At 42.4% G+C, this 14,350-nt stretch overlaps 1 protein-coding gene across 1 annotated transcript in view; it reads left to right on the top strand.

Annotated features, from left to right (window-relative positions):
• Window positions 1–13,878, top strand: part of adamtsl7 (ADAMTS-like 7) — a gene marked incomplete at its 5' end in the record, with an annotated part of 14,106 nt that extends 228 nt beyond the window's left edge. Inside the window, 11 exons of the mRNA XM_080758908.1 lie at window positions 1,039–1,168; window positions 1,562–1,737; window positions 2,161–2,263; window positions 5,789–5,962; window positions 7,448–7,577; window positions 10,305–10,527; window positions 11,310–11,483; window positions 11,983–12,156; window positions 12,491–12,676; window positions 12,905–13,049; window positions 13,221–13,878. Coding sequence (XP_080615034.1) covers window positions 1,039–1,168; window positions 1,562–1,737; window positions 2,161–2,263; window positions 5,789–5,962; window positions 7,448–7,577; window positions 10,305–10,527; window positions 11,310–11,483; window positions 11,983–12,156; window positions 12,491–12,676; window positions 12,905–13,049; window positions 13,221–13,378 — 1,773 coding nt within the window. The 3' untranslated portion in view covers window positions 13,379–13,878. The remainder of the gene's footprint in view (window positions 1–1,038; window positions 1,169–1,561; window positions 1,738–2,160; window positions 2,264–5,788; window positions 5,963–7,447; window positions 7,578–10,304; window positions 10,528–11,309; window positions 11,484–11,982; window positions 12,157–12,490; window positions 12,677–12,904; window positions 13,050–13,220) is intronic.
• Window positions 13,879–14,350: the final 472 nt, after the last annotated feature.

The following is a 14,350-nucleotide window of genomic DNA, read 5'->3' as shown; positions in this document are numbered from 1 at the left end:
AAGAACAAGCATATCATGTTCCAAAGCCGAGCGATGGGAGATTTCAGTTGAGATTCAATGAGATGCTGATTTACAGTGATGGAAAAAGTACTCACATGTTTTACTTAAGTAGGAAGTATACTTGATCAATACTGCAATGTAGAACTACTCCGTTACAAGTAAAAGTCCAGAATTCAAAATGTACTTGAGTAAAAGTACAAAAGTATTGGTGTCAAAATGTACTGGAAGTACCAAAAGTAGTCATTATGCAGAATAAAAAATATATATATTTTGAGCAAAAGGTACAAGGGCCAGAGACTGACTAAAGTCCTATTGTGTGATCCACCACAAATCAAATAGGAGACAATAATTAGAAGGCTAAGAAAAGTTTTTGATAAAAAGTTCTATAAAAACATTAACTTTTGCTACTTCCTCCGGCAAACATTCAGAGTGAAAACCTAAACTCAGCAATAATATATATATATATATATATATATAAACACAATTACAGTACAACAGTTCATTTAGTTGATTTCATGGTTCCTCTGAGCATGAAAGGCAGAGCTGACTAATACAAAAAGAAAAGATGTCATAATCTTGCACACAGGACAATGGTTTGGCTTAGATTAGTACTTCATTTGTCACTCAGGCAAACTAATCAATAACACATTGCATGCCATGGATCCATATCTGATACTCATAAAATATGAAAGGAGGAGAACAAGGCCTGTCCATTAAACAGACAAGACATGCATAACGTGTAGGGACATACCATGTATGTAGATGTCACATCTGTAGACGTCCATACTATATAGCCGTCCAGGAAAGAAGCAAATGAACTCAAACCAACTTTTATTGGGCCGGTTCGTTTGAGTCTTTAGATTTCCACTAAGAGGATACAGGGTGAGCGAAGAACTCATTGTGTCAGTAATTAAAGTGAGCGCACATGGAGCTGACTGTGTGTGGCTTAATGTGACACAAACAAATAAAGACAAAGTGAACTGTGTTGAAATCCTATGCGATGCCATTTGTGTTGTTGTTGTGCACGTCTGTTTTCAGAGATTCGAGGTGGTGAAGGGGAATTTCTCCCGATCCTTCCTCAGTGTGGGATACCATAAGATAGCAGAGATTCCTGCAGGGGCAATCAACATCACTATACGAGAGACCGTTAAAAGCAGGAACTACCTAGGTAGGTACTCACACATGCGTGCACAGACACACACACACACACGCCCCACGCCCCCCCCCCCCCCCACACACACACACACACACACACACACACACACACACACACACACACACACACGTACAAGCACACGCACGGCTTTCAGCATTCAGGAAGACATATTTGAATATTCTAACCTGGGGTCTATTAGTAATATTAACCCCATGAACCCCTTCATCTTTAAAAACATTTTTAAACTCTGTCTTATGGTGTAAAATTGGTTTAAATGTAGTTTAAATCTTAGAGTCTAAGATTAAAACTAACACTGTGGATTATATTGAGTAAACGAACGGACATGCTGATATAAATGATTTGCGGTCATTTGTTGAATCAACATGCATGACTCTTCCTCTATAGCTCTACGCACTCAAAGTGGCACCTCGCTCATCAATGGCAACTGGGCGATCGAACGGCCTGGCATCTTCATCGCCGTGGGAACTCAGCTGACATACCGAAGGCCCAACGAGATCCGCTCTCGGATTGGGGAGTCAATTACTGCACAGGGGCCACTGTCAGAGGGCATGGACGTTTATGTGAGACCCAAAGAGACACACAGATTTTGGAAAGAACTCTGGCTCCTTCCGTACTTCCTTCACAGTTGTTACCGATGATACTAATAGAGGCTCTGGTCTCAAAGTGGGTTCCAATAAACGGTTGAGGGTGTGTAACTCAAATGTAACATTTGTAGAGTAACTAGAATTTCGCCGCCCGGTCCTTGAAATTAAAACATTTGAGAACCACTGCACACTAAATGGAACAGAGCCTTAATTAGTATCATCGGTAACACCTGTGAAGGAAGTAGGGAAGTGGCCCGGAAGTAGGAAGAGTATTTCTGTGTGCATAGAGCTCATTGTGGCATTTATGTTTATGTACATTGTCTGTTTTCACTGTATCTGCACGCCGGTTCCTTTAACCCATGACCCGAGTGTGTGTCTCCCTCCTCTGCTCTCCTCCAGTTGATCTACCAGCAGCCGGGTCCCAGCGTTTACTATGAGTACAGCCTGCCACACGCTGACCCTACTGCTGAGCCCAATACTCCTCCTGATATACTGTCTCTGGGTTAGTACACTACACACACACACACACACACACACACACACACACACACACACACACACAGTCACACACACACACACACACACACACACACACACACACACACACACACACACACACACACACACACACACACACACACACACACACACACACACACACACAGAATTGGAGAGTGACCCAACAGAACTGTGTCATTTTCTCATACTAAATATCCTCCTTTGCCCCTAGGGAGCTTAATTCATAACAGATGTGTGTGTGTGTGTGTGTGTGTGTGTGTGTGTGTGTGTGTGTGTGTGTGTGTGTGTGTGTGTGTGTGTGTGTGTGTGTGTGTGTGTGTGTGTGCGTGCATGTGTGCATGTGTGCATGTGTATGAACTCAACTTAAGAGCTCCGCACAGGGCCACAGTAACCCAATATCTATCCCACTCAAGAAAATCCTCTTTTAAATTGGATTTCGATTAAAGATAACATTCGATATAGGCAGGTCAGCCAAGCATTGTTCTGGCTTCATATTTGCTGCATATTCAGTCAATAATGTGTCACAGACGCCACGTTTGATTTCATTACTGTACCTAATCTGTCATCTGCGATGAAGCTGTCAGTGGTAGACAATAACCAAGTACATTTACTTGAGTAGTGTTACTTTAGTAGTAAAAAAAAGAAAGTATTGTACTTTACTTGAGTATTTGATTTTTTGGAAACTTACGACTTTCACTTTATAAAGACAAATATTGTACTAGATTTATAGGAAGGAACACCTGGGACCCAAACGTACAAAAATAATCACTTAAAATAATAATTATTAAATCCTATTTTAAAATTGCCTATTGGGTCGACTTTGGGTCGACAGGACGTCACACACGTATATGAAGTTGAAGACTTAGTGTATATATATGCTACAGTATGATTGGGATTTAATTTGAATACAATGCATCAATACTGAATTAAAAATAAACTGAACTTTTATTATTATTATGTATTTTAAAGCAAGTACGGTTCTCCAATCAATACTTTAGTACAAATTTGACTGAGCAACCTTCACTGGTACTTGAGTAATAGTTGACCAGGAGTAGGCTATTTATATTTGAAAAGGTCCTGGGGTTGTCCACCACTGGAAGCTGATGAACAGTGGTGGAAAGGGCTCTCAATTGTTTTACATAATTAAAAGTATCAATAGTGCAATATACACATACTCCGTTACAAGTAAAAGTCTGGAATTAAAAAGTAGTCATTGTGCAGAATGTCTCATTTGAAGTTTTGAAATGTATACACATCTTTTGAAAATAGCAGACCTATACAGGGCTCACAATTCATCGCATCACGACACATTGTGAGCTTGTAGATCGGCTATTTTCAAACGGCCGAAATGTTGTCAAAATAAGAAACTAATAGTAACTCAAATTTCAAATAAATGTAGTGGAGTAAAAGAACAACATTTGGATCCGAGATGTAGAGGAGTAGAAGTAAAGAAATTGGAAATACTACAGTACAAATAACACAACATTTTACTTAAGTAAATGTACTTAGTTACTTAACACCACTGCTCATGCACCATCTTCCCTAACATTCCTGAAGCCTGGTGTCTCGTGCACCATCTTCCCTAACATTCCTGAAGCCTGGTGTCTCGTGCACCATCTTCCCTAACATTCCTGAAGCCTGGTGTCTCGTGCACCATCTTCCCTAACATTCCTGAAGCCTGGTGTCTCGTGCACCATCTTCCCTAACATTCCTGAAGCCTGGTGTCTCGTGCACCATCTTCCCTAACATTCCTGAAGCCTGGTGTCTCGTGCACCATCTTCCCTAACATTCCTGAAGCCTGGTGTCTCGTGCACCATCTTCCATAACATTCCTGAAGCCTGGTGTCTCGTGCACTATCTTCCCTAACATTCCTGAAGCCTGGTGTCTCGTGCACTATCTTTCCTAACATTCCTGAAGCCTGGTGTCTCGTGCACCATCTTCCCTAAGATTCCTGAAGCCTGGTGTCTTGTGCACCATCTTCCATAACATTCCTGAAGCCTGGTGTCTCGTGCACCATCTTCCCTAAGATTCCTGAAGCCTGGTGTCTCGTGCACCATCTTCCCTAAGATTCCTGAAGCCTGGTGTCTCGTGCACCATCTTCCCTAAGATTCCTGAAGCCTGGTGTCTCGTGCACCATCTTCCCTAAGATTCCTGAAGCCTGGTGTCTTGTGCACCATCTTCCCTAAGATTCCTGAAGCCTGGTGTCTCGTGCACCATCTTCCCTAAGATTCCTGAAGCCTGGTGTCTCGTGCACCATCTTCCCTAAGATTCCTGAAGCCTGGTGTCTTGTGCACCCTGTTCCCAGACCTCTGGTTCCCCTCCCTCATCTAATCCAGTGGTTCTCAACCTTTTCTGGATCAAAGCCCTGTTGAAAACCTCAAAAGCATTCAACGGCGCGCTCCACCCAACCATCACATAAACAGCGATACTGATCAGTGATCGGATGGGTGGGGCGCGTGCATTTTCAGAGCCATGTTGTTGTGATCAATGAATTGATTGTGTTCTGGCTTCGATCAATGGAACTATAACGCAGTAAACTCAGCAACAAGAGTTCAGGAACTTAACTTTGGTCCATTGTTTCTCCACTTTAATAATACCAATTTGTATTGTAGCTGCATTTGGATCTTCCACAACAGTGAGTTCCATAACACTGAGTGTAACATTAATAAAGTGTAAAAATGGCCAATATGTGTTGTTTTTTCCTTATTACTGTGAGAGAGTGCAATCATCCAATGCACTAATCAACTCAAAGCGAGGGTGAATACCAACCACTTGCCATTTTGGCAAATGTTTTGGAGGCGCTGCCTACACATTTAGCTGTGTTGCTCATTCCACAAACACTCGATCCTTACAAGCTATACCTCGTTTTAAAGGTGACTAAGTAATTAATGATTCAAATTATATAAAATACAATAAAAATTGGTTTTTATTAAAGTGGAGAAATAATGGACCAAAGTTAAACCAAAACTTTTGTTGCTGAGTTTATATTTTAAAGGGTTATACTTCAGATTTGTTTGACTTAAAGCTGTAGAAAATACTTGCCATCAAAGTGGTTGCAAAGGTATTAATAATTGATTCCCTGAGTTCTGGTCTGGTTTTGGTGAATATTAAGTAGGCCTAGTTCTGGTCATTTGGTGGGAGGCACTGTAGGGGGCCACTCATTAAAAATAAATTTATCCACAAAACTAACATCCTTTGTATTGTAGACCCATTTCTACCATATAGAGCAACTTTCGTTCAACTTTGACCCCTCTGTCACATGAAACTATTTTCAGGCAATCAACCACTATATTAGTGGCAAGTATTTCCTACAGCTTTAAGTCCAAAAATCTGAACTAACCCTTTAAGCTCCTACTTAACAGTATTACAATGAAAACGTTTAATTGTAATGTTTTATATAATTTCTTAAAAATATATATATGAATGTTATATTATCATTAAAATGTTAATGTTTTGCAGAACATTTTGTCAATATATCATGTTTATGATGTCCAACACCCCTTCCCAGTTGAGACAGCTGTGCCAACCCACCCGGTTCCGACTCAGAAGCCCGGCGATAACAGCAGAGAAACGCCGCACCCCAACCAGGTTCCATCGGACCCCGAGGTGAAGCCAGACCCCCGGCACGCCTACACCTGGGCCGAGACTGGACACGCCCAATGCAGCTCCACCTGTGGCACCGGTACGCACACCCAAACAACAATGTGTGTGTGTGTGTGTGTGTGCGTGTGTGTGTGTGTGTGTGTGTGTGTACAGCGGTGGAAACAGTGTTGTTTTTGTCGACTAAAACTAAGACGAAAAAGGTCGACTACCTTTTTCCACTGACGAAAACTAAATGGAAACTAAATGAAAACTAAACTATTATGACTAAAACTAAGCTAAATGTATCGACAATTTCGTCAACAAACTAGGCTAAAATGTTAGGAAGGGACTAGTCATTTTACACTTGGTTGCATGCTGAAAATAGCCAATTTGTAGATCGTCTATTTTGTGTGTGTAAGTGTAAAATCAGCCATTTTAAAATCAGCATCAAGGCCCGTCAAAACAGATTTTAGTCCACTAAATCAACTGTAGATTTAGTGGACTAAAATCTCATGACATTTAGTCGACTAAAACTCAAGTTTCATTCCAAAGACATGACTAAAACTAAAATAGAAATGTGCTGCCAAAAACAACATTGGGTGTTAAAAGTACTCACATGATTTACTTTAAAGTAAAAGTATCAATACTGTAATGTAGAAATACTCCGTTACAAGAAAATGTCCTGAATTCAAAATGTACTTGAGTAAAACTACAAATGTATTGGCATCAAAATGTACTTAAAGTATCAAAAAGTAGAATGTCTCATTTCATGTTTTCAAATGTATAAACATCTTTTGAAAATAGCAGATCTACTGTCCAAGCTCACAAGCTAGATTGGCTATTTCCAAATGGCCATAATGTATATAGGGCTTAGTTAGTTAGTTAGTTAGTTAGTTTCATTTATGTATGATGTTTGTTTGTTTATTTATTAATTTAGTAACTAAAGTTGTCAAATAAATGTAGTGGAGTAAAAGTACAAGTGGAGTAAAAGTATTGGAAAGTAAAGTACAAATACCTCAAAATTGTAAGTACAGTACTTAAGTAAATGTACTTAAATGTAGTTACTTTCCGCCACTGAAAACAGCGTAAGGCTTTAACTAAAAAACAGGAAGCCCATTGTACATTTTGCGATGGGGGGGCTGTCACATTCCCTCTTAAGTTGCAAGGAAACGGACAGACATGAACTGGGAAATACATGAATGCCAGTTATTCTGTGGAAGGCGTAAGAGTGAGTCTCTGCTAAATTTGTAAATCAGTAAAACAGTACATCCTTGTAGCTTGGTGCCACTTCAAATTAGAAATGTTAGTAGTATTGATAGCATACAACATTCTGTTAAGGTATACAAATATGTGGCCTGCCTGCACCCATACAGATACACATATGCTCACTTAGTATGTGTGTGTGTGTGTGTGTGTGTGTGTGTGTGTGTGTGTGTGTGTGTGTGTGTGTGTGTGTGCGTGTATGTGCATGTGTGAGTGTGTGTGTGTGTGTGTGTGTGTGTGTGTGTGCGTGCGTGTGTGTGCGTGTGTGAGTGTGTGTGTGTGTGTGTGTGTGTGTGTGCGTGTGTGTGGGTGCGTGTTCCAGGTAGACGCAAGTTGCAGTGGGGGTGTGTGGAAAGGGCTTCTCTGACTACTGTTCCTGTTGACCTCTGTGACCCTGCCCTCAAACCAGCCAATGAGCAAGCAGACTGCAACACCCAGCCCTGCCCTGCATAGTGAGCGACACAAACACATATTTATGCACACAGTGTTTGCATAAATAAGTGTTTTACACACACGTGCACAAGTAGCCTAAAAGTACGGAATTCAAAATGTACTTGAGTAAAAGTAATGAGCGTCAGGAAACTCAGTGCCGTTGCTGCCGGCCATTCATTGGGCCGCCTCAGCGTCATAAAAAGCAGATCAAATTCATTGCCAAACCATAATAAATATGTTTCTCATTTTATATTCCATAAATATATATTTCATCCATTCATGAGTTGTCCTGACTGAACATCGCGACACATTGTGAGCTTGTAGATCGGCTATTTTGGTTAATGTATGTTTTGTAATAATAATCAGAATCAACTAATATCTAAAGTTTTCAAATAATTGGAGCCTCTGGGATGTAGAAGTAAATGTATTGGAAATTGAAATTACTCACGTAAAGTACAGATACCTCCAAATTTTACTTAAGTACAGTACTTAGTTACTTTACTTAAGTAAATTCACATATCCACACATAAGCAATCAGATGCACACAACTGCACAAATCTACAAGTGCTTGTGGTTACACTTACACGTTTGTCCAAACAGCCATACGTACACTTATGGGTGACTTATTATAATTATAGCCGTCTACAAGCTTGCAATGCGCTGCAGCGTGTTGTGAGCTTGTAGATCTGCGATCTATAGGTGTGGGACATGGCGCACAACCAAGTATAAATCAGGCATTACATCACATTTGTTCCACATGGAGTTGTAAATTTTTCATTACGCACGTCTGTTCCTGCCATAAGTCAGTCAGCAGTCACAGTCGATCAAGCCAACATGCTTTGGTGTGGCTTTGGTATTCATGTCTAGTGGCACATGCCAAAGCACATAGCTGACTATTGCCAAGATGTAACAGGATTTCACTCCATTTGTATTTGAGTATTGTCAGATATTTGGCCCCAAACTCAACTGATACAGTGAGAGCTGATAGTTATGTCTCTGCTGTGTTTCTCTGTGGAATGTCTATCTGTGGAATGTGCCAATAACAGACAGATGGTGGCAAAACTGAAACTTAACCAGTAAGTGGTGCACAAGTAACACCTGAAAATACAAATGACAAAGCGCTTGCTTTTGCAAATTGTTTCGCTCCATTTGGCGTCCATTTGGATTAAACTAACTGCTTACAAGGAGGAATGTACAATAACCAGTGCAAAAACAATGAGCTATAATGTCAGAGAAAACAAAAGAATGACCCCGACAGCGAGGGTCAAGTAACCTTGTGTCACCAGGCTTTCTACAGTAGCTACATGTGGAAAAGCCTGGTTTTCATTACAAATGAACCAGTGTGATCTGGTCCATATGTGGGCAACTGGCGGCCGGGAGGCCACATCACATCATTCACCCCCACCATCACTTAACGCGGCCCGCAGGTTAATATTCAAATATGACCCACTTTAATTACTTCAGTCTATATGTAGCTTAATGACTAGACTAAATGTTAGTCTTTTTATGTTTTTGTATTTAGTTCATAAGGTTAACATAACTATAATTAAAGGCATTTGAAAGACATTTGAAATTATATATATAAAAAGAAAACAGGAGTCCAATTCAAAAATAGCAACAAAAAATAATTCAGGATTTCAAATCATAGCAAAAATAGCAGATCTACAAGCTCAAAACGTGTTGCAGTGTGACGCGTTTTGAGCTTGTAGATCGGCTATTTTTGCTACGACAGTACTATGCAATGTGGCCCTCTGGAGTGAGTGTGGAAATGTAGTGGCCCTCGCCATCGTCAAAGTTGCCCACCCCTGATTTGGTCTACAGCCTGCCTTCTGTATCCAGTCAAACACACAGTACATGAATGCAGCGTTTCTCTAGACACACCTAGATCAGCAATAAACTGTCAGTGTGCTCGAGTGAGAGAAATAAACTAACCCACCTCCAAAAACAAGCCAAAAACAAGCTAACTCTTGCGAGAGAAATAAAACCAAATCACCCCTCGAAAAACAAGCCAAAACATGCCCAACAAGCCAACGGTGGCAGAGAGTAGCTGTCCACAGACAGACACACACTCGGACGGACGGACGGACGGACGGACGGAGTGCAAAACATACTCTTTCCCAATGCCTTCGGCCTGGTAGAGACAATAATATGGCCATATAATCCTAATTTTGTATCAATACATTTATTTATTATTATAAATACTATCGGCTGTATTTTGCGTGTCTTAAGTACCAGGTCTTATTCCCTAACTTGAGTAAACTAAAGACCTGGAGACGTGATCAATGCTCTTTGGCCACTCAGTCAGAATAGCCAAATGGCATTGATCACGCCTCCAGGTCTTTCATTTACTCAAGTTAGGGAATAAGACCTGGTACTTAAGACACGCAAAATACAGCCCTATGTGTCTATAATAATGAATGTCATTTGGTCATACTATTACACACATACACATAGCCAGGGCTTAATAAGTAAAGACACCAGACCGATTCTGTCACTCAATGTGATTCACACTCCCCCGACCTATGGGTATTTATAGTATATACTGTAACTGTACATCAAAGAAATGTTGGCTAAACAGACACTGCATTTTTAAAACAAGCCCAACAAACTAAAAAATACAAGCCAAAAGTTGCGGGAAATAAGCGGACTTGGCAACCCTGCCTACTGTACAAAGAGAATGGATCCCAGACACAGTCTAATGGTCAAGCCTCAAACCTTTTCTCCCTCTGCCTGCGACTGGCCAACAGCTGGGACCTGGGGGAGTGGTCAGAATGCAGCAGGAAGTGCGGTCCGGGGTCTCAGCTCCGCCAGGTCATCTGTCGCCAGGTGGCCCGCGTCCAGGGCGACGGGACGGAGACGGTGGACACCGTGGCGTCGGATCTGTGCGGGTCATCAGACAGGCCGCTGACCACCTCGTCATGTCAGCTGAAGATCTGCAGCCAGTGGCGGATCCGTTCTGAGTGGAGCCCGGTGAGAACACGTACACCCATGCACAGTGGTTCTCAAACCTTTTAGCCTGTGACCCCAGAAAAAAGAGATTAGTCTCCCTGGGACCCAAACTAGTGAAAATAGCCGAACTACAAGCTCACAGCGTGTGAGCGCGATCCCTGGCTGAGTCACACCAAAGACTATAAAAATGGGACCCAATCATAGACTGTAAAAAAAATAGGACACAATGCCTCCCTGCTTGGCACTCAATCAGCAGCAATCAAGGGTTGGATTGGGAATAAGTCCCATGGGACATTCAGTACTAGCGTCATGTCCAGCAGGTGTACTTGTAGGCTACTATGGGCCATAAGGCTTGGGAACCATTAGGCAAGGCTAAAATTATAGGTTTGATGTTTGTTTTGAAGGGCTAAATTGTTTTCTTTGCACTCTATTTATGTTTGTTGACTATACCGTATTAATGGTTCATGCCACTGATCTCACACTTTCATATCACGCTGGATAAGAGCATCTGCTAAATCAGCAGTTCCCAAACTTTTCAGGTCGAGACCCAAAAGAGAGATTGGATGTTTGCCCAACTAGTGAAAATACCAGATCTACAAGGGCACAACGCATCATTTCACACCGCATTGTGAGCTTGTAGATCGGCTATTTTCACTAGTTATTTTTTATTCATTGTAAGTGGTCTCATCCAGCCTCATCTCAAACATGTCATTCTGACCTTCCAAAAAAACGTCATGTCATCATCCTGTGTCATCTCCTCTGCCTTCCTTCCTTCCTTGCGTCCACCCTCTCCCCTTGGCCAGTGTTCGGTGCCATGCGGGATCGGCCAGAGCAGCAGGGAGGTGGTGTGTGTGGGCGACCAGGGGGACGTGGAGCCAGACGCAGAGTGCAACCTGGGCCTGAAGCCAGACGCGCTGCAGAACTGTGACATGGGAGCCTGCGCGCGGAGCTGGTTCACATCCCTGTGGAGCCAACGGGTGAGTGAGAGAGAGACAGGAACTGGGCTCACGTGGAGGAAGTGTGTCTGCAGATAGATATAGATAGATAGATAGATGATGTACACCAGTGGTTTTCAAACATCTTCATGCCAAACTGATATTTATTTGGCCACGCGGAACCTCCTTTTGAAACGTTTTTTTTTGGTGCCAGAATCCCCCCTAAGATCTGCCAAGATTTGTCAACATCGCAACAAATTGTGAGCTTAAAATTTTTGAATAGCTGTTGGATAGATAGGTAGGAATATGTTTAAACTGTTCCTCTGTTGGATAGATAGGTAGGAATATGTTTAAACTGTTCCTCTGTTAGATAGATAGGTAGGAATATGTTTAAACTGTTCCTCATGTTACTGAGGACTCCGAGGACGTCCTGCCTGACCCTTGGGAGTTCCAAAACCCCATTAAATTAAAAATAAATAAATAAATAGAATCCACGAAGTGAACCGTGTCTAACTGTGATTACGCTGTGCCACTCCCTCAGTGCTCTGCGACATGCGGTACAGGCAGTCGCACGCGGACGGCAGTGTGTCTGATGGACCACGAGTCCAACCTCCCATTGGACAGCTGCGACGGGGAGCGTCCGGCGGAAGTGACGTCATGTGACTCTGATCCATGTAACAAGCGTCTGGAGTGGTATGCAGGATCATGGGGACAGGTATACACTATAACTAAACTAAGTACATTTACTTATACTTATACTATTTACAAATTCCAATACTATTACTCCACTACGTTTATGTGATTTCTCCTTAGGGAGACAAATAAAGATAACCTTGAAAACCTTTTAGATTTTGATTATTACTACAAAACCTACACTAACAACTTCAGCCCTATATACATTTCGGTCATTTGAAAATAGCCGATCTACAAGCTCACAATGGGTCGCACGCACGCACACACACACACACACACACACACACACAAAAACAAATGTTAGTAGAGAGAACATCACCGTGAACATGCTGTGTGTTTGTGTGTGTCATGCCCAGTGTTCTGCAGAGTGCGATAACGGCACACAGACGCGCAGCGTGGTGTGTGTTCTCCATGACAGCGGTCACATGGAGTTGCTGCCGGACCAGTCCAGATGCTCCCATGTCGTGCCCAGTCCCAGCACCTCCCAGCCATGCCAGCTGAAGCCGTGTGGTGTGCAGTGGTATGTCACAGACTGGAGTGCAGTAAGTGTTCCTTCCTATGCCACTTCTTTTTGAGAGGCACCTCCTACATTCAGCTATTAGTGTAGATTTTTGTCTTACACAAACATTAAATTCACTTGACAACGAATGGAGAATTTACTTTATGTGGACGAGCAAATCGGCAACTCCTGTCCTACATAGTGTCTGTGATAAAGCCACGACAAGATAACGTTTGTTTTGCTTTTCCTTCCTGATTTTCTATACCTTCAGTGCTCACGATCCTGCAATGGTGGCTACCGTGTGCGTGAGGTGCGTTGTCTTGCAGACAGCATTGTCCCCAGTGGCCGCTGTGATGCCAGTCTGGCCCCAGAGAGTCGAGAGGAATGCAACAGTCAGCCCTGCCTAGAGGAGATAGGTAAGAACACACACACACACACACACACACACACACACACACACACACAAACACACACTCACTGGTCAACAGAAACACTCACTCACAACAGCTATTTTCGGTGCACAACATGCTTCCATAGCATGTGGCAACTGAGAACTTGAATCCATGTGCTCTCCTCCCTCCCTGCAGATCAGTCGTGCAGGGACCAGTATCACAACTGTGCCGTGGTGGTCCAGGCAAGGCTGTGTGTGTACCCGTACTACAGAACAGCCTGCTGCGCCTCCTGCTCCCGATCAGCCAACGCAAAGTACAACAATGCCTATCTAAGAAACCACATCCGCAGGTGATGCTGCCGCAAGCATGGTGCACGTCGGGATGTGCACACAGACCACAGCTTGGGGTCCGTTTGTTAGACATTTTCACAATGGGACCCACATTTCAGGGTTGCCCCGTCGCTAGGGACCCAGTCTTGGCAGACAGGCGACAGACACAAGAGGTTTGTGACCCTTGTGTGGTCTTAATCAAGAGTGTAAATATCACCATGAACAGACAAAATACCTCAGGGTCTGTGTTTTCAAAGCATAGAAGTGCTGATCTTTAGTCGTCGATTCTATTCAGAGTCGTACATGAAGCTCAACAAGTCAGCTACTAGCTCATCCCTCTTCTCTGTTTTGTAAATATAGCTTGTGGAGTCACCACAGCCTTAAAAGATTGATGCCGTCTGGCTGACAATCATTTATCTGAAAGCAAGAATGGACTGAGAGACAAGGTTCTTAGTCTCATGCCAAAACACCCACATTTGGTATGTGGCCAGCTGCATAACAGCTGGGAAGATTGATTTCTACGTCTGGACTGCTCACATTTGGTGGTGTACAAAAACATGAATAGCAAACCAGTATATTTATTGTGAATAAACAACTTACAATGCCGTTTGCTTGCCATTTGTTCCTGGTTTGGTTGTCTACCTAAATTGTAAATTCTATAAGTCACTTAAAGTCAGCTCAGGAGCTTCAAACAATATTTCACCACAGTAGAATGTCTCCAATCTCATGCACACTATTTACACTTCATAAGCAGTGACCTCATAATCCTCATCCTAATTCTCAATATCACTGAGCGGTGAGTTTGTACAGTAGATTCATTCATTTGCTGCCTCATAATCTTCAGCTCACTTCCCAAATCTCAAAATCTGTCACTGTAGATTGTATAGTAGACTCTACTGTCAAAATGTACATCACTACGGATAAAAATAAAGGTTGATGAGTGATGCTGTTATGGAAGTACATTGTAAAATGCAAACCAACCTTTGTGTGTACTTC

The sequence above is a fragment of the Protomyctophum bolini genome, assembly GCF_963924005.1.
Source record: "Protomyctophum bolini genome assembly, chromosome: 3".
Taxonomy (NCBI): domain Eukaryota; kingdom Metazoa; phylum Chordata; class Actinopteri; order Myctophiformes; family Myctophidae; genus Protomyctophum; species Protomyctophum bolini.
Note: the sequence above shows the minus strand (reverse complement) of the source record. Positions and strands in the feature narration are given on the sequence as shown.